This window comes from Cucumis melo, chromosome 7, assembly GCF_025177605.1.
Source record: "Cucumis melo cultivar AY chromosome 7, USDA_Cmelo_AY_1.0, whole genome shotgun sequence".
In the NCBI taxonomy this organism is placed as follows: domain Eukaryota; kingdom Viridiplantae; phylum Streptophyta; class Magnoliopsida; order Cucurbitales; family Cucurbitaceae; genus Cucumis; species Cucumis melo.
In genome coordinates this window covers 17,823,264-17,842,784 of record NC_066863.1, presented here as the reverse complement: position 1 = coordinate 17,842,784, position 19,521 = coordinate 17,823,264, and the positions used below count along the sequence as shown (strand labels likewise).

Genomic DNA, 19,521 nt, shown 5'->3' with positions numbered 1-19,521 from the left:
AGATAAGATATCCTCAAACACAACCGGCCACTTGTTCAAAAAGACTATGGTGATTGGCTCAAGATGAAAAACCTCCCTTTGAATTACTGATGTAGAAGTACCTTTGAGGTTATTGGGGATAACTTTGGAGGTCTCACGGATATAGCCTTTGAAACTCTGAACTTAACTAACGTTAGTGAAGCCCGGATTCAAGTTAAGAAGAACTTATGTTGTTTTGTGTCATCCACAATTGAAATTACTAACTTAAAAAGGGGAAATATCTACCTTCATTTTGGAGATTTTGAATTCCTAAATCCTATTGATCCCTCCAAAATTCCTTATGGAATGATTTTAAAAACTATATTGATAGTTTGAGAGTTAGAGATGTTTTGCTTGATGAAGATATTGATCCTTCTTCCTTCCCATCAGTATCGAAAGTCTTGAAATCAGTGTTTGCAGTTCTTCTCCGAGGTAGAAATCCATTTGAAATTCTTAAGAAGTTTTCGAGCATCCCATCGGCGCCGGAGAAGAAGACAGTGGTCGACACTCAGTTTGAAGGGGAATTAATAGTGCGAGCAACTGAACAGGCTCCTAATTTGAATTTTGCCGAAACCAAGACTAACAATTGTTGCAAAAAGGCAATGGGTCCACTTCTATTAATCCAGCTTTTAAAATTCTGGTAGTCGAAGAGTCATTAAGTGAGGATTAATGAAAAAAATGCCCACTTTATTTCCATTAAGAGTAATTATGAATTTTGTCCAAAAGTTTCTGTTGACAGCTTAACACTTCTAATGCAAAAAAAAACGTTTCAGATTGCCTCAAAAACGGAAATTTCAAATTTTGTTAGTGCAGGGGTCCATCTTTCTCCGGATTATGGAATTTCCAATCATTTCATATGTGCCAAAGGAAGTAAATCCTCTCATGCTCCAAAAATTCTCAAACATTATATCTGCAAGCAAACCTCCTTCAACAATGTTTGGACTGCCTTACTAAAATCAGAATTAAATGGGATTTGTGACTTTAAAGTTCACCCTTTGGACTCTTTGGATTCATCCCATCAATAACATAAAGGCTTCTTGTCTATGATGCTCCCCCTGCAAAGCTGATTATTCTTTCAAGAACCAGCTTGATATTTCCTCCCATTCAGTGTTAGTAGTGAAGAATCAGTCGTTGCTCTTAGTGCGTTCGACCTTAAATTAGACTTGGAAATTGAAGGGGCGGATCTTAATGCTCTGTTTAATGATGAAGGCTTCTCTCCAAATAAAGTTCCCCTGGATCTGCCAAAGGATTTGTTGCCAATAGTCAATGATTGTGGAATTACTTTAGCTTAAGTTAGCCGTTCGCCCTCCCATGTTGTTAGTCCTCCAATATTATTCCAATATAGTAAGAGAAAGCAGAAAGAGAAGTTGGAGAGAATGTTAATGTTTTGTGCAACTCATCTTTGGTAGTCTTCATTGCAAAAACTATGGCTGCCTAATATTTCTCAAGCCTATTATCTGAGATTATCTTCATCATGAATCGTGTTATGGTCAAAAAAGTTGCTAGAATCTATTAGAGTGGCTTACCTGAGAAATATTTTGGTGAATACTTTTATACTTCTACACACTTGGGGGATGTGTTTTCAATTGGAACATTAATCTTTGTCTCTAAAGATTCAACATGGGGTGTTGAGGTGTTGCAAAAGGAAGTACAACCTTTTGTTGATGCTAATATTTCAAAAGATTTTGTTGGGCCTCTTCTGGGTTTTGGACTACTTTGGTATGATAGCTTTGAGATAGCTGGCTGCATTTTTTTGCTAATCTCTAGATTCGAATGTTTCCTTTTGGGAGAGTTATTTCGTTATGCTTTGTATTCAGATCTCTTTGTTTTAGTTCTGTTTTAGCTTATTCTTCTGTTGGATTTCACCTTTTTGGCTTGTTCTTTGTGATTGTTTGTTTTAGTCCCTTATATTGGCTGAGATCATCTTTGGGCAGTTTGTTTGATAGTTTTTGTCTTTTCTTATTTTGCTCTTACTATATTTCTCTTGTACATTGAGCATTAGTCTCGTTTTCCATTATTAATAAAGAGGCTTGGCTCCGTTTCAAAAAAAAAAAAACTCTCTTTTAATACAAATATCTCTCTCTCGAGTACACTAACAAGCTACGTATCTTTCATTTCCTCTGGGGGATTTTTTACGCCAAAATTATCTTTCAAAGCTAATTTTGCTGTATATGGTTAAATTTAATGGGTATAAGGAAATTCCTGTGGATGCTGATCGATTGGTCTCTTTCACACGAAGTTTGTAGTTTGAGTCTTCACCTTCATTGTGCTATTTCTTCGTCATGTGGATTCTTTTAGGTCGATCAATTTCCCCTTTTCACACCACAATTTGAAACATGAATCTTCCAATGTTTCTTCTGTTTGTGTTGAATTCTTGCCATTTTAATGAAATCTGATCCAAATTTTGAATCATTCTCTCCAAGAAACTTGGATGTCGGCCATTCCATCTAATTCCTCCCAATTCAAGTGTGGCTTGCATTTGAAGGAAAAGTTTCTTTGAAATACTAAACATAAGTTTAACAATTATTCTTTAAAGATTCGCTGAAACCGCAATCCCAATGACTTTGACTATATTTGTGATGTTTCTGCTTGTTATTGTCATGCCATCCCATAACTATCTTTCTGCTTATATCAATTGTCATACCATCCCATAACCACCTTTCTTTTGCTGTAGTACTCCTTTCTTACAAATTTCTTGAAAGTTTCTTATTGGCTCTTGATAAGAGAATACTCTAAAGGGTTTCTCATTGTAACTAGATGTTTTTTGTTGGGCAATGACCATAATACACAAAAACTTCCCCATGTAATCTGATCTATGTTAGCAAGAGGTTTTTAGTCTCCAATGGCAACAACTAAAATTGGCTCAAGTGACGACTCTGAAACCAAATTAGTATAGCCTAAAGGATTAAAGGAGAGAATTCGACAAAATCAAATAAAAATTTATTGAATACACGAGGACGATTCTCTCTAAACAATTGAAAACAAGGAGGAAAGAAAATAGGAACTATACACAATGAAAGAGTGAAGTCCAAACAGAAACCAAAGGGATTATTCTAAGATTTTACCAAGATTAATATAAATTTATCCCTATTTACCAGTCCTACATCACTAGTGAAAGAATGGTAACGAAAGAATGGTAACGACAAGGTTTTATCGAATCAAGAAGAAAGATAGAAAAGAAGACAAGAAGAAAATTATGTTTGATTGAAGATCGTGTATGAAAGAAAAGAGAGAAAAATATAATATAAGATAAATGTCAAACTCATTTAAAAATGCCATGCAAATGCAGTCCAAGACTTATAGTTAGCTCAACTAAGCCCAAAGTTTTTTTTTTCTCTGTGAGCGTCCAGACAAGCTTATGTGCACCTCAACTAACTTCATGGGACAACCCCCACCCTACAACATTTAGATGTCAAGGAAACTCACTGAAAATTAATTGCTAGGTAGGTGGCTACCATGGATTGAACCCATTATCTCTTAGTTGGTTATTGAGACCATGTCTCCTTTTTTATCATTAGGCCAACCCACGATGGTTGCACAAAGTCTATTTAAAACTCATTCTGAAACCTACCAAAAGTGAAATTTAAATTTGGCCTCGAGTCGATCATTCACATGAGATCACAATTCAATGGTAATGAAGATACAAACTACAAAGATTTGTGAAGTCTTCACATATAAAAGAGTCGGAGCAAGCTGATCATACCACTAACAAGTCTGCTTCGACAACTTCTTCTAAAGTTGCATGAAATGCTTCAACCAACTACAAAAAGTTCTTTGTCTTAGCTAGAAAGATTTTAAAGAAAAAATTGTAAAAGAGAAAAGTGAGCTCATGCTTTCAATACCTGCACAGGCAAGTCTGAAATAAATCCCACAGTATCACTTAGGACTACTTTTCTCCTGAAAATTATATAGACATCAAAAGGTAATAGAAAGAACCTCTGAAAATAAACGATAGAAATCAACAAAGAGTATCACTTCCAATTAATTGTGCATCCTATTACCCAGAAGGAAGAAAAACACTTCTTAATCTGGGATCGACAGTTGCAAACAATCTGCATAATTTCAGATTCCAGTGAAGAAATCAGATGGAAAATATTGACCAAAAGGTATGCAAATCATTGCTCCGTAACAACTGGAAAGCACATTGAGATACCTAGAATCACTGTAGAGATCATTGTCTGAGAGTGCACTGACTAGTGTTGACTTCCCCTGTTAAATGGATAGTACATAAGCTGTTTAGACTTCCCCCCCTCATGGAACACAGGAAACAATCATGGATAATTGAAACCGAGCACCTACAGCATTAGTGTACCCAACAACAGCAACTGTAGCTAAATGTTGGCCATTCGAACCTCCATGCCTCTTTCGAGAAGCACGCTGCAAAGAACGTGTACGGCGAACCTCTTCAATTTGGGAATAAAGATGATTTCTTCGTTCCAATATTCTGGAAGAATAGTTAGGGAACTTAAACTACAATAGATAAGTGAAAATCAAATACGAAAAAGGACGTGGGAAGTCTCAGGAAGAAAACCTCCGAGAATCAAATTTCTAAATCTTTAATTAGAATGATAACGTGTTTCACACAAGAGGGGAAGACTCCTTTTTATAGAGTTTTATTAAAAGTACAGGTATCTTTTAAATATTCCAAGCGAGGAAAAAAGGACATTAATCTAGAATATTACCTAATTACCAAATTAACTCCTATTCTGATGTAAATTCTTCTTTACATCAGAAAAGGAGAAATCAAAATCAAGGGGTACAATAAGACTTGTCCATTAACAAAAGAAGAATTTCATGCATGATATGCAAGTTCAAAATTCGGGATGTCAAAACGAGATAGTGAAAAAAAATACGTCTTGAATTGGCCAAAGGCATTTGAAGGGAAAAATTCAATTCTACCATCAAACTTGTCAAGTTGTAACAATTTTTACCCTAACCTTTCAATTTCGTCTGGAAATTCGTCAAATTGCACCCGACTTAGAAAAGTGTTGCAACCTTAACTTTAAACTCGAAAGTATATTGCAATTTTAGGTATGGAATAAGTTTCCATTTAAAAATTTGTTAAAAACAAGTTTTCTCAATTATAAAACATACAGATGGAAAAAATTGAAGCTAAACTAAAGTTGGTGAGTTTTGGCAAAGTTATTTAATGATCAATTTGTGATTTTTTTTTCTTTTTTTTGGAAAAGGAAACGAGTCTCCTAATTCATATAGATATTAAATAAAGAGAATAATGCTCTAAGAACATAAAGAGCATAAAACATAAAGCATAAACAGGATCAGCAGGCACACCCAAACAGCTCAACTAGGTTGACACCCCTTTAGCGCCCTCATCATATCCTTTAAACATAACATCAAAAATCACGATCGAGACTTATATATTCAGCCATTACAAAAAAGACAAAAAGACTATAAATCACTAGCCTTACAATGGATTCAACAATATACGTAAAGAAGACCTAAATCAAAAGGTGCAAAAAGAGGTTAAACTCAAAACAAGTAGATTAATCTGGGAAAATAAAAAGTAACCAATTTGTGGATTATTCAAACTTAAATATACGAAAAACTTGATATCATTGAAATGGGTAACTTAACATAAATTTTTATCCTATAAATAAGTGGATGAATTAGAAAAAATTGAATAAAAACTGCAACCTAACTATGTCTAGGGTCCAATTTGATGGAATTGAAAGGTTATGGTGGAAATTGACAGAACATGACAAGTTGGGAAAAAATTGAAGCTTTCCCTTATTTAAACTATAATTTTAGGTAGGTGAGGTAAGTTTACACCAAGATAGAGATTTAAAAAATATCTAAGAAACCATCAAAAGAATTCTCCTTATGGAAGATTCTATTGTTCCGTTCAATTCAAGCGACATGCTCCCAGAAAAAGGCCGTGATGAATTGAAGCCAAAACCTTCTCTCTAGAAAAGATTTTCCATCATTATCTAATATAGGGATGTCTGTGTGCATGTGGAGGGCCACATACCAACTGAAAATGGAGAGATTATAATTCCAAAGAGTCGAGCAAGCAATATAAGGACACGTGGCAACTCGCAATTCTTCTTCCTGAAGGGAACGACATCCTAGAGGATAAAGCACGTATTGGGAGTCTGTTTTAATTTTCTTAAAAAATTAAATAAACTAAAACACTTGCAATAGGTTTTTATTCTTGTGCTTGAGGATTCTTAATCCTCTAATTATTATTCCGTTTTTTATTAAATTGTTTGCAAGAAAGGAATTCCAAATAAATTTTGAGTATTTAGCATCAAAGATTCAACCTTCGCCGCTGGAGTTGAAGTTCAGTCTCTCCTGCACCACTTATAAAGCCACGTCCCCCACTTCCTCTCCTGCAATTAGATAACTTCACAAATAAAATACTCGCTGCATCAATTAATGAAAAACCACAAAGAAATGACAACTTTGATTGTTACAGTTTTTCTTATTGCAAAGCTGTTAAGGCAGTATACTCTACCCTCTGGCACTAACAACTTCGGCTTCTCCCTTACCACCAAACGTATAACGTCCATCAAGGCCACGTACACGAACGAGTCTCGATTTTTTATACATTAAAGCAGCCAGTTCAGCCTATAAATAATGAAAATGAACACGCAGCATTTAAATAGGGGAGATGATTTATAAATGTCAGCTATTAAAGAGCAGATATTGGGGGCCCTTTTTCTGCTTTGTGAAGTAAAAGAAAAGGTGAAAATGTTAAAATGTTAGCAATTTTGGGGAATTTAAAGAGAAATTCTAAGAATTTCTTAATCTCCGGAAATATAAATTTAAAATTTCAAGCACCATAACTCCAAAGGTTGAAACTAGAGATCAAAGTAGAATGATAGGGGACAGGTATGATGTTTCTTTTAGGATATTTACTAACCAGAATAAGATTTGAATATGATGAAATATAGCTATAAAAAAGTACACCCAAGTAAAAGACACTTGGAACCTTACTCTTAAATATTCTCACCCAAGTCCTAGATCACTCCACAGAATAACCTCCTCCTCACTCACTTACTCTCCCTTTATTTATAGCAAGTAGTAACCACCCTACTAACCACCCTTATGCAATAACTACAATTAACTCCCTATCTATCTAATTACCCTATACCCTTTAACTAACGTAAACTAAATATCCAGTACCTAACAAATTCCTACCAAAGTTGTGCAACAGAAGATAGAGTTCATGCCAAACTAATGAGCACAGAGCAACTATACCCACCAAACACGCCTAACTTACAAAAATAGTTTTTTTATATACTTGAATGTCCGTGCCAACTTACATGCACCTCGACTAATCTCAAGGGACAATCCATTTGAGCCTACAACGTTTAGGTGACAAGGAAGCTCGTAGGAAATTAATTCCTAAGTAAGTGGTCATGATGTAGCCTAAGTAGTCTCCAGAAGAAATCCTCCAAGAACCAAGATTGTGAATCTTTCATTAGAATGAACAATGTGTTGTATGTTTCATACAAAAGGGGAATACTCTAAATAAGAGTTTTATTACAAGTGGAGTAAAAAGGAAATTTAACTTAGAATATTAACTAATTACAATTCTACTCTCCAAAAAAGAAAACTTGTTCTCAAGTTTTAGAAAGAAAAAAGTTAGGAAGCAAACAATCAATGACCAAACCAACCTCCTACATTTTGAACAAAAATAGTATGATCAAAGGGATAAATTCAAGACAAAAAGTTCAATATTGTCACCAAAAAATGAACCTCTCCATCGACCGTAAACAGAAAAAGATGTTACCCTTCAAGAATCACATTTTCTTTGAGTTTTTTAAGGCTGCGGTAATTGATTTCTTTTTTTTTTTTAAAGGAAGCCAACCGCTTTGTTAATAATATTAAAGATTAAAGTACAAAAGGTCTATACAAAGAGAGAAAATAAAGAAACCAAAGGATCAGTGGCAGCACTTAAACATCTCAACTAGGTTGACACCCCCTTAATGCCCTCATCACATCCAACAAGAATTACAACCCAAGATACAAAATACAAAATTTAGGTTGACACCCCCTTAATGCCCTCATCACATCCAACAGAAATTACAACCCAAGATACAAAATCCAAAATTAGCAAATCCAATGTGGAATAATTAAAAAGAAACTTGATGCTGCTCATTGTAATTTTGATTTGTATTTAGTTCTTGTTTTTCTTGGGTTCTAGAGGGTCTTGTCCAGCTCATTGTAATTTCATTATGTTCTCTCTAGTCCCGGTTTATGTTGTATATATTCTTTTAGTCCTTTTTGCTCTTGATTCTCTCCTGTTTTTTGAGCATTAGTCTCCTTTATTTATTTTAATAAAGAGGCTCCTTTATTTATCTTTAAGATTTTCTGTAAGATACCTAGATAAGTATATTAGTATGGTATGAATAGTAAGTGGTACTCTAGTAATTAGGTAGAAATATATTGGGATAATTAGTATGATTAGTAGTAACGGTATTTCGGTAAATAAGGAGTATTTTACTAATTAGCCATTAAGTTTGTTGAGTTATAAATTAGTTTTTTTTTTAGCGGAGACAAGCTTCTTTATTAATAATAAACTCAAAGTATAAAAGAGTTATATAGTGAGAATAATAGAGAAGCCTAGAAATGGGAGAGAGAGGGGGGTTTAGGAGTTGCACCCGAACACCTCAACTAGGTTGACACCACCTTAGCACCCTCATCATATCCACAATAAAAGAACAATACTAAGGTCATGCAAAGACCGAAAATAACAGTATAAACTACCTAACAGTATGCAGATACAAAGCTGAAAAGTAATACAACATAAGTAGAAATACAAAATGAAGCCAGCAAAACTACAAAAGAAAAAAAACAACAAAGCCCGATCTAGCAATCTGGAAAATAACAGCCCTGATTCTCTTCGAATGAAGTCAATCCAGTTGAGGCAGATGTCCTGAATTGAATACTCATTGAATTCAGCATTCGAAGAGCACCAAGCTACTACATTTCTTTTAGATGTGTCTAGATGTCAACCCAATCCCCTTTTTATCATGAAAAATACGTTGGTTGCGCTCAAAACAAATCTCTGCTAGCAACTTTTATCAAATTAACCCATATTAATAAACGTTATTTTTTGAACAAATAGGGCCCCCTCAATAATTGAAACACATCGGCGCTCAGAGAACCATCAAAGACCAAAGTTGTTTTGACATAGAAAAGATGCTAAATCAACATTTAGATGAGAAGGGGCCAAGAATAAATAAGTGCATTAAGTGCTCTATGTCCTTGTGAGGATTCTCACTCCTTTCTTATATTCTTTTACTAACTCAATGGCAAAAACAGAGGCAGCACTCTGTGTTTATATATTTATATTGCCAAAAACAGTAGATACAAGATATATGATAGAAATAACCAGGAAATAAAACAAAGAAAACATTAAAGAACAAACCAACCTATTCTCTTAGGCTAAGGTAGGGTTCCTCAGCCGCCAATCCCTCTTCTTTACCAAAACATTCTTCATAAATCTCTCATACCTAGAATACTACCCTCCCCTTGCTATTTATAAGACATTTGGCCAAATAGGACAAACAAGATTATCCTGTAGGGCCCACTTGCTGCTCCACTAACCCACTATTTCATTTCCATTCTCTCTTTCCTCCATGCTGTCTTGTAACTTTCCTTTCTTGCCCTTCCTCTTATACACATTAATAATGGGAGGTCTTACAATACCCCGGGGTTCCAAAATCACCTTGTCCTCAAGGTGGAATGAAGGAAACTGTTGATTCATTGAGTAAACGGATTCCCAGGTGGCTTCACGTCGGGTAATCCTTTCCATTTCACCAGCCATTCATTGGCTCCCAATTCAGGACTCCAACATATGCCTAAGACTGTCTCCGGCCAAAGTTGCAATTCAAATTCTGCTGTGAGCTTTGGTTGTTGGGTTTGGACGTTGTGCTGGTTGCCTAGTTTAAGTTTGAGCTGTGAAATGTGGAAAACATTATGAATTGATGCTTCGGGAGGCAGATCAAGTCGGTATGCCACTTCTCCTATGGTCTCAGTGATGCGATATGGGCCATAATACTTAGGAGCTAGCTTTTCTGCCCTTTTCCTTGCTAAGGAGCGCTGACGGTAGGGTCTCAACTTAAGATAGACTTCATCTCCCACTTTAAACTTAAGTTCTCTCCTTTTTGAGTCCGCAAATTTCTTCATTCTGTTTTGAGCAATCGTGAGGTTTTCCTTGAGCGCACTAATAGCCAAATCTCTCTCTTTCAGCATTGTTTCAACTTCATCATTAGGTGTCTTCTTATCTCCATAGGATATCAGGGGTGGTGGGGGCCTACCATACACGGTTTGGAAGGGAGTCGTGCGTGTTGAAGAATGGAATGTGGTATTGTACCATAACTCTGCCCACGGTATGAACTGATGCCATTTGTTTGGTTGCTCATTACAAAAACACCTTAAGTAGGTTTCTAAACACTGATTGACTCGTTCTGTTTGGCCATCAGTTTGAGGATGAACGGCGGTACTTCGTTTAAGGATGGTATCCATGGCATAAAATAATTCCTTCCAAAAATTGCTTACAAAGATTTTGTCTCTGTCTGATATAATTGACTTAGGGATGTCGTGTCTTCGAACTATCTTATCAATGAATTCAATGGCTACTTGCTTTGCTGAGAACGGATGCTTCATGGTGACAAAGTAAGCATATTTACTCAGCCGGTCCACGACCACCATAATCACGTTCATACCTCCTGCTTTAGGCAACCCTTCGATGAAGTCCATAGTCCAATCTTCCAATATGCGGTCGGGTATGGGTAATGGTTGTAGAACCCCTGCCGGTTTGGTTGCTTCACTCTTATTTCTTTGGCAGATTTCACACTGTTCAACATACTTCTTAATGTCTTCCTTCATACCTTTCCAAAACAGCTCACCACTCATCCGCTTGTAAGTCCTCAAAAATCCTGAATGGCCACCAAATATAGAATCATGAAAAGTGTGCAAGAGGCTGGGTATAAGTGAAGATGATTTGGACAGCACCACTCTTCCTTTATACATTAACGTGCCATTTGTTAAGGAGTATTTTCCCTCCAATGCTGGGTTAGTCTGCAACTGTTGGGTTAGGAGTTGGAGTTCTTCATCTTTCTCGACTTCCTTTGTAACTACTTCCATGTCTACAATGCCTGTTGTTGACAATGCCTTTAATTCTATTGAATGATCCATTCTTGAAAGTGCATCTGCTGCCTTATTTTGGAGTCCCGGTTGGTACAAAATTTCAAAGTCATATCCCAATAACTTGGTTAACCACTTTTGGAATTGTGGTTGTACCTCTCTCTGCTCCAATAAAAACTTTAGAGCTTTTTGGTCTGACATAATGGTGAATCTCCTTCCTAAAAGATAATGCCGCCACTTTTGCACGGATAGTACTACAGCCATCAATTCTCTCTCGTAGATGGACTTGGCTTGAGCCCTTGTAGACAATTTCTGACTGAAGAATGCTATGGGGTGGCTGTTCTGGGATAGTACTGCTCCCAATCCACTACCTGAGGCATCAGTTTCTATCATAAAGGGCAAAGACCAATCGGGCAATGCGAGTACGGGTATGGTAGACATGGCAGCTTTCAGACTTTCAAATGCAAGTGTGGCGTTCTCATCCCATTTGAAAGCGTTCTTCTGCAGTAGTTTAGTCAAGGGTGCTGCAATCTCACCATAACTTTTGACAAAACGTCTATAGTAGCCCGTCAGCCCCAAAAAATCCCCTTAAACCTGTCACATCTTTGGGTTTCGGCCACTGTAGCATACATTTAACTTTATCCTGATCTGCCTCTACTCCATTTGAGATAATATGGCCCAAGTAATGTATTTGTGAGTGAGCGAAAACACATTTCTTGCGATTAGCATATAACTGGTTGTCTCTTAGTGTTGCAAACACCATCCCTAAGTGTTTCTCATGCTCCGTTATGTCCGAACTATAGACTAGTATATCATCAAAGAAAACCAAAACACAGCGCCGGAGAAAAGGCTTAAATACCTGATTCATGAGGGATTGAAAAGTGGCAGGTGCGTTGGTTAGACCAAATGGCATCACCAAGAATTCGTAATGGCCTTCATGCGTCCTAAACGCAGTCTTCTCGATGTCTTCTTCTTTCATTCGGATTTGATGGTAACCTGATTTTAAATCTAGTTTGGAAAACACCGTGGCCCCATGTAACTCATCCAAGAGTTCTTCAATAACCGGAATGGGGAACTTATCAGCTATTGTAATCTTATTCAGCTTCCTGTAATCTACGCAAAACCTCCAGCCCCCATCTTTTTTCTTGACTAACAGCACTGGACTTGAGAAGGGGCTGTGACTTGGTCTAATGATTCCGGTCTGCAGCATTTCGATGACTAACTTTTCTATCTCTTCTTTCTGTTGATGGCCGTATTTATAAGGCCGGACATTGATTGGCTTCTGCCCTGGTATGGTGAGTATGCGATGATCGACGGTTCTCTTGGGTGGCAGGGTGGTAGGACTGTTAAACACATCCGAGTATTGGTGGAGTAAGAACTGAATCATTGGTAATCCCTCTTCATCGCCTGGTTGGCTCGTGTTCTTGCTATCTGCACCCTCATTTTCGATCTCATACCCTTGCCAGTCAAGCAAAAAGCCTTGATCTTCCGCTTCCCATGTTTTCTCTAAAGTCTTGAGTGAACATTCTGCTCTTATCAAAGCCGGGTCTCCTTTTAAAACCACCTTATTTCCTTCCTTCCAAAAGACCATTGTCAACGATGGCCAATGAATCTTCATGGTACCTGTTGTATCCAACCATTGCATTCCCAGCACCACGTTTATTGTCCCCAGTCCCACTACCAACAGGTCAGTTACTACTCTTAGCCCTTCAAGCTGGATTTCCACTTTGCGGCAAATGCCCTCTCCCTTACAACTTGTGCCATTGCCAATAGTAATCCCAAATTGAGTGTTTCTATTGATGGGGATTTTCCTTTCCGTGGCCAGCTCATGATGAATGAAATTGTGGGTTGCCCCACTGTCAATTAATACAATAATCTCTTTCCCTTTGACTATTCCTCTCAGCTTCATAGTTCCCTTGGTTGTCAAACTGGTGATGGCTCGGTATTCTATCATAGTTTCTTCTGGCCCTTCCAACTGATTTATCTCTACTGGTCCTGTGTTTGGTGCCTTTGAACTTTCCCCTTCCTCGGTGCTTTCTTCTTCATTCAAGATAAAGAGCATGAGCTCCCTTTTTTCTTTGATTTTGCAGCGATGCCCATGAGAATATTTCTCACTACACCTAAAACAGAGACCCTTGTCTAAACGTGCTCTAAATTCGGCGTCAGACAGTCTTTTAACGGGGGGCTCTCCTTTTTGATAACTTCCCTTGAGGGGTATAGTTATTTGCTTCATTTGGAACTCATTTTTCCTCATAATCCCTTTATCGTTGTTCCATGGCACCTTATTACCAGCAGTTTCGCTTCTTTTTGGTTCCATAATACCCATCTCTGCTTGTGCCAATTTGAGTGCTAAGTTACGGTCATTCACCAACTGGGCTGCCATCATACATTCTTCTAATGTTTGAGGGTGTCGACTCATCACTTCAGCTTGAAGCGCAGGTTCTAAGCCAGTTAAGAAAGCATCACGGAGCACGCTTTCGGCCATGTGTGGGAGAGGTGCCGAGTAGTTCACGAACTTCTTAACATAATCACTGTAGGAGCCTTCTTGTTGAATGCGTATTAGCCTAGCCCCCAAGCTTTTCTGTCCGGTATCTCTAAAGAATTCAAACATTCTGGTCTTCAAATCTTCCCACGATTCCACCTTTCTCCTATTGTGGCTCCACCTGTACCAGTCCACTTCATCTTGTCCAAAGCTCACCACAGCCACCTTGACCTTTTCTGCTTCTGGTAAGTTGTTGATCTCAAAAAAATGCTCTGCCCGGTAAACCCAGGATTCTGGATTTTCTCCCTGAAACATGGGCATTTCCAGCTTTTTATACTTGCTTCGATCGATCTGGTGAGTATGTATTTCTCCGGTTACATCTGTCTCTTCCATTTTTCCTTTCATTTTCATAATGGACCTGTCGGATGTGCCAGATTCTTCCTTTTTCTTATAAGACTGGTCTCTCAACTCATCGGCCAATCTGTCCATACTTTTCTTCATCTCCAGCATCATTTCCTTGAGGCTCAACACCTCCTTTTCCGTTCCTTCTAATCTTTCTTCCATTTGTCGCTGTGCCATCAGTCTTGTTATCACTCCCAGTTTGACAAGGCTCTGATACCAATTGTGAGGATTCTCACTCCTTTCTTATATTCTTTTACTAACTCAATGGCAAAAACAGAGGCAGCACTCTGTGTTTATATATTTATATTGCCAAAAACAGTAGATACAAGATATATGATAGAAATAACCAGGAAATAAAACAAAGAAAACATTAAAGAACAAACCAACCTATTCTCCTAGGCTAAGGTAGGGTTCCTCAGCCGCCAATCCCTCTTCTTTACCAAAACATTCTTCATAAATCTCTCATACCTAGAATACTACCCTCCCCTTGCTATTTATAAGACATTTGGCCAAATAGGACAAACAAGATTATCCTGTAGGGCCCACTTGCTGCTCCACTAACCCACTATTTCATTTCCATTCTCTCTTTCCTCCATGCTGTCTTGTAACTTTCCTTTCTTGCCCTTCCTCTTATACACATTAATAATGGGAGGTCTTACAGTCCTTTAAGCAAAAGGGGACACACTGATGGCAACAAACAATTATTGGTAAGTTTCCTTTGCATAGTCTCAGAGCAGTTAAGAAGACCAACTGCCATAATCCAAACCCAACTGCCACAATCCAAACCAGAACATTTATTCTCCTTGGACTGCTGGTTTTCCAAAATGTTTTAAAGCTATCTTTTTCCAAAGGGGAAGAAGGATAGAGGTGATTCGATAGGGACTTAACTGAGAAATGACCCGATGTCTCTAATGACCAAACTCTCCTATCATCCAATTATATTAATCCTTTCAAAGATATGAGGGTTAATAGGCATTCGAAATCTTGGATTTCTTCATCTTTCAGCAATCTTCAAAAAACTAAGGACCAAGATTTTGTGACATAATCCCAATGGCCAGTAACTGAATCGTTAGGCAGCTAAGCTATTCTGAATAAACTTGGGAACTGAATTTTAAGAGGGAAACCACCTACCCAAGATTCAGTCCAGAAAGCTACTCTTGCTCCATTACCAATCTTGAAAGGAGCCAACATTTCCACCTTTTTCCCTTCTCCGGATATATTGATCCACGAACTTCTTAAGCTGTTTCCTGATTTATTTAGAGTTTGCCACTCAAATATTTTGCAGCCATGAATGCTTTTAATTACTTGTCGCCACAATGCAGAATCTTCCTTCATAAACGTCCAGCCCCATTTAGCAAGGAGAGCCTTGTTTTTAATTTTTAAACCACCCAAACCCAGCCCCCCATCCATCTGGGAAGGTTTGACTTTTTTCCAAGATGCCAAATGGTTAATCTTGCTGCCAGAATTCCCTTCCTAAAAGAAGTTTCGAATTAGCTTTTCAAAATCAGAAACTACCTTTCTAGAATGGCAAAGATGGACCGGTAGTATGTTGGAAGGCTGGCCAAGACTAAGTTGCAAAGAGTTTGCCTTCCACCTCTTGAGATATTGAATCTTTTCCATCTATCCAAACTTTTATGAACTCTATCTAATACTGGCTGCCAAAATAATTTTTGCCTAGGATAACCTCCCAACGAAAGACCTAGATACAAAAAGCTTGTCATCCCCCAAAATAATTCCACTAAGCGTTGGCTTGTCCCAATTTACTTTCTGACCCGAGCACCATTCAAAGAATTTAATGGCCTCCTTAAGCTTAAACAACATACCTTCATCGTCTTTACAAGACAATATGGTATCATCAGCATACTGAAGAATGAGGATGTGTATTCTATCTTTTACCCACCAAAAAACCCTCAAAATGACCATTCAAATGCTGCTTGTTTATTATTCCTAATAGTACTTCACTGACTAGCAGAAAAAGGAAAGGGGAAAGAGAATCACCTTGTTGAATTCTCCTTGAAGCCACTATCCTTCCTCTTGGCTTACTGTTGATGAATATGGAGAACTTGACATCTTTAATACACCTCATGATCCAAGAAGTCCATTTTGGGCTAAATTTTTTGCGGTGCATTACCTTTTCAAGGATGCCCCATTCGACCCTATCAAAGGCCTTTTCAAGATCTAGTTCAAAATCCACCCTTTTTTCTTTTTGGCACGGTGATCTTCAATAGCTTCGTTGGCTATAAGAATGGGGTCTAAAATCTGTCTACCTTCAATGAAAGCGCTTTGAAAAGGGTTGATTGTGGAGACCATAACCCCTTTGAGCCGATCTGCTAACACATTGGCAACCACTTTGTAGGTGATAGTTGTGAGACTAATGGGTCTAAAATCTCTTACATGAATCGCATCTTCTTTCTTCTGAATTAAATAAATGAAGTTTATTGAATGCAAGCATTGAGCTTTCAATTTCTGTGGTAGTCATCAAATATTTTTTTTAAGCTCTCTTTAAGATTTGGCCAATGTTTCTCTAAAAGTTCCGTGGTAAAGCAATCCACTCCAGAAGCTTTACTGCCTCCTAGTGCCTTAATTGCCTTGAGAATTTCCCCCGCTGTTGACAAGTGATATGTTTTGAGAAATAGAAACATACGACTGATCTGCCATAAATGGTAGGTATTCGACTCCTGGAAGTCTATTATGAAGGCCTTCATAGAAACCTAGTATAACCCTTTCAATATCACGAAAAGGCTTCGTTATCACCCCTTGCTCATCCACCAATTCTATGATTAGATTTTCTCTTTTTTGCAATAAGAAATCTGTGAAAAAAGCCTGTATTTTCGCCTCCTACTGCAAGCCAGTTTAGCTTACTTTTCTGAATGTAGTTTCTTTCTTCAATTCTGTAAATACATGATAAATTTGTTTAGATGACTGATCTGTGAGCCAATTTCGCATCATTCAGACCAACTCTTTCTGCAAGTTCACCACTGATCTCTAACTCTCTCAGCAGCCTTTACTCTTTCTGTTTTAGATCAATCTTATGTGCAGTATGCCAATTTTTAACAGCATTTTTAACTTTATGAAGCTGCTCATGAAGAATGAATCCAGCCCAACCGGTTCCTGGGGAACTTTTCAAAGCTTCCTCAATGCCTGTGTTGCACTCTTTTATCAACAACCAACTATTGCAAAATCTGAATGAGGATGGCCCCCATAATATTGCACCAGCCTCCAACAATAATGGGAAGTGATCGGAGAAAATTCTTGCTTTACGAGATACTCTTGAGTTATCAAATTCATCATCCCATTTATTATTAATGAAAAATCTGTCCAACAATGATCTTGCAGCTGTGCCACCCTCTCTTAAGATAAGTTTTTCAAGATAATTTTCTTCCATGGTCTGAACGGTATGAAATTACCCGTGTTAAAGTTTCTTCTTAGTGCTCATGCTCCAAATTATCTGCAGACTTTTCCATCCAAGACATGTGTCTAAATTGGACAGTTTTTTCTCACCTGCTTAAATTTTTAGCTGGATTATGTTTAGTTTTTTATTCAGGTTTTATTTGTTTCAAGATTTTTAATTTGAGTAACAACATTAGTACAGGTTTGAATTGACTTTCTAAGTGTTTAAAAAAGTGTTTATAAGTGCAAAAAAAAGTGTGTATAAACACTTAGAAAGCCAATCCAAATGCACTCTTAGTCTCTTTCATTACTTCTACAGAAAAGTGTACTTTGACATTTTTTAGGAACGATATTGACAATTTCCGAATGTTGGGATGGTACTTTATGCTCTTGGAATATTTTCTTTAGAAGATGCAATGCCTCAAGTTTAGAAGGGAGAGATGAATAAATTGATATCACGTCCAAATGAGAGAGATCTTGAGGACATGAAAGCATAGTTAAGAAAGGTTTAAAAGAAACGAAAGTTACTGTCTATATCAACGAGGCGCACCTTCCTTTTCGATGGCTCAATCTTAGAAACTCTAAAGTTAAACGTACTTAGACTAGAGTGATCCTATGTTGGGCGACCGCCTAGGAATTTACCTAGGATGCATGTGAGTAAGGAGGACAAGGCATGTTGAAAAGACCAATGTTGGTTTGTGGGGGGCAAATTTCACTCTTAGAAGCATTCAAAACAAATATGGACGAGATAACCAAGAAGCAGGGGAATTTCGGGGCCATAAGGCACCAAACCTTGGGTTTGGGGAATTCCAGAAGATATCTTTGAGATGAAGAGATTACTAATTTTCAATAGTTGCTTGGTTTGTTAACAAGTAAAAAAGTTTCTATCTGGTTGAATTTTCAATGTTGGTGTCGTGATTCATCTAGAAAATTTACACTGAGATCTTTAAGAAAGCATTTGATAGAAGCTTCTTCTTCTATTAAGAGTCCACTACTTTATTGGCGTCCAAAGCTCGAAAAATTAATATCCTTATATGGACTATGAGGAACGAGTTGTTGAATTGTTTAGAGGTTCTGCAAAGAAAGCATCGTTGATATTACTTATCTCCTTCTATGTGTCCTTTTTGTTTGAGGGATTGTGGAACTTTGCAGCACCTATTCTTCGATTGTTGGGATCAATGTGCCTCATTTATTGGTGGGACTAGTTGTAGCATCAAAGTCAAGTTTTATGGGCTAAGCGAAAGCTTTATTATCAGTGTTATGCTTTGAGTGAAATCAGAGAGTTTTTCATGAGTCTTTATTATGGGATGATCAATTTGGTTCTTCTCGTTAAAGGCTTCATTATCGTGCTCTCTCCAAAAGCTCTGAAAGATATACTATTCAGGATATTTGTCTTAATTAGAATATCTTTATACTACCATCTTAAATTACTTTTGTAATACGTTTATTTTATTACTTGATTATCTTTCTTGTGTCCCCTCATAGGGTTCTTGTACTTTTTGAGTGTCAAGCCTCTTTTTTATTTCATCAATGAAAAGCTTTCTAGTGTAGTTTCATATGGTTGCAACAAAACAATAATTAATGAACCAAACAGAAACAGTAACAACAAAATAGAAAATGAATCCTATCCCTTTACTCCACGACTATAAGTATAGTCTAGCAGTAACAAGGCAACGAGGCGTTTAATTGGGACCATGAAAAAAAAACCTGTAACTTGGCCTCCTTCGTGTAGGCATGAGCATTGAATATCTCTATTATGAGACCCACGCGATCCAATACAGGTTTGTTCCACGCCCGCTGCCAAGAATAGAGGAGCATGCAATCAAGAACAAAGATTATCGCAAGCACACACGTATAATCTTAGTGAGAACACAACATATACACAAACTTTTTTCTTCAAGACCATGAGCGTGTATTTGTTCACGGTCGAACTAACCGGCTGCAAGAAAATGAATATACACAAGCATACCTCCAAATTCCTTTGCTGACTACCAGAGAGAGTGGCATTTACAAAAATAGCATCGACTTCATTCTGATAAGATTTTAAACTGATAATATTTAGTTTAATGACCACGTCGTACTGCTATTTTCACACAAACAAACCAAATTAC

The 19,521-nt window shown here is 37.4% G+C and overlaps 1 protein-coding gene across 3 annotated transcripts in view; it reads right to left on the bottom strand.

The window, feature by feature from the left end:
- Window positions 1-19,521, bottom strand: part of LOC103501174 (GTP-binding protein At3g49725, chloroplastic) — a 33,538-nt gene that overhangs the window by 13,002 nt on the left and 1,015 nt on the right. For 2 of the 3 annotated variants that reach the window (XM_051087508.1, XM_008464683.3), the window contains exons 3-11: window positions 19,380-19,442; window positions 19,118-19,207; window positions 6,494-6,606; window positions 6,300-6,368; window positions 4,318-4,462; window positions 4,172-4,227; window positions 4,020-4,070; window positions 3,861-3,915; window positions 3,722-3,778 (exon numbers count right to left, since the gene is read on the bottom strand). In XM_051087508.1, the coding sequence (XP_050943465.1) occupies window positions 3,722-3,778; window positions 3,861-3,915; window positions 4,020-4,070; window positions 4,172-4,227; window positions 4,318-4,462; window positions 6,300-6,368; window positions 6,494-6,606; window positions 19,118-19,207; window positions 19,380-19,442 (699 nt within the window). The remainder of the gene's footprint in view (window positions 1-3,721; window positions 3,779-3,860; window positions 3,916-4,019; window positions 4,071-4,171; window positions 4,228-4,317; window positions 4,463-6,299; window positions 6,369-6,493; window positions 6,607-19,117; window positions 19,208-19,379; window positions 19,443-19,521) is intronic. The other variant, XM_008464684.3, reaches the window with a different exon arrangement.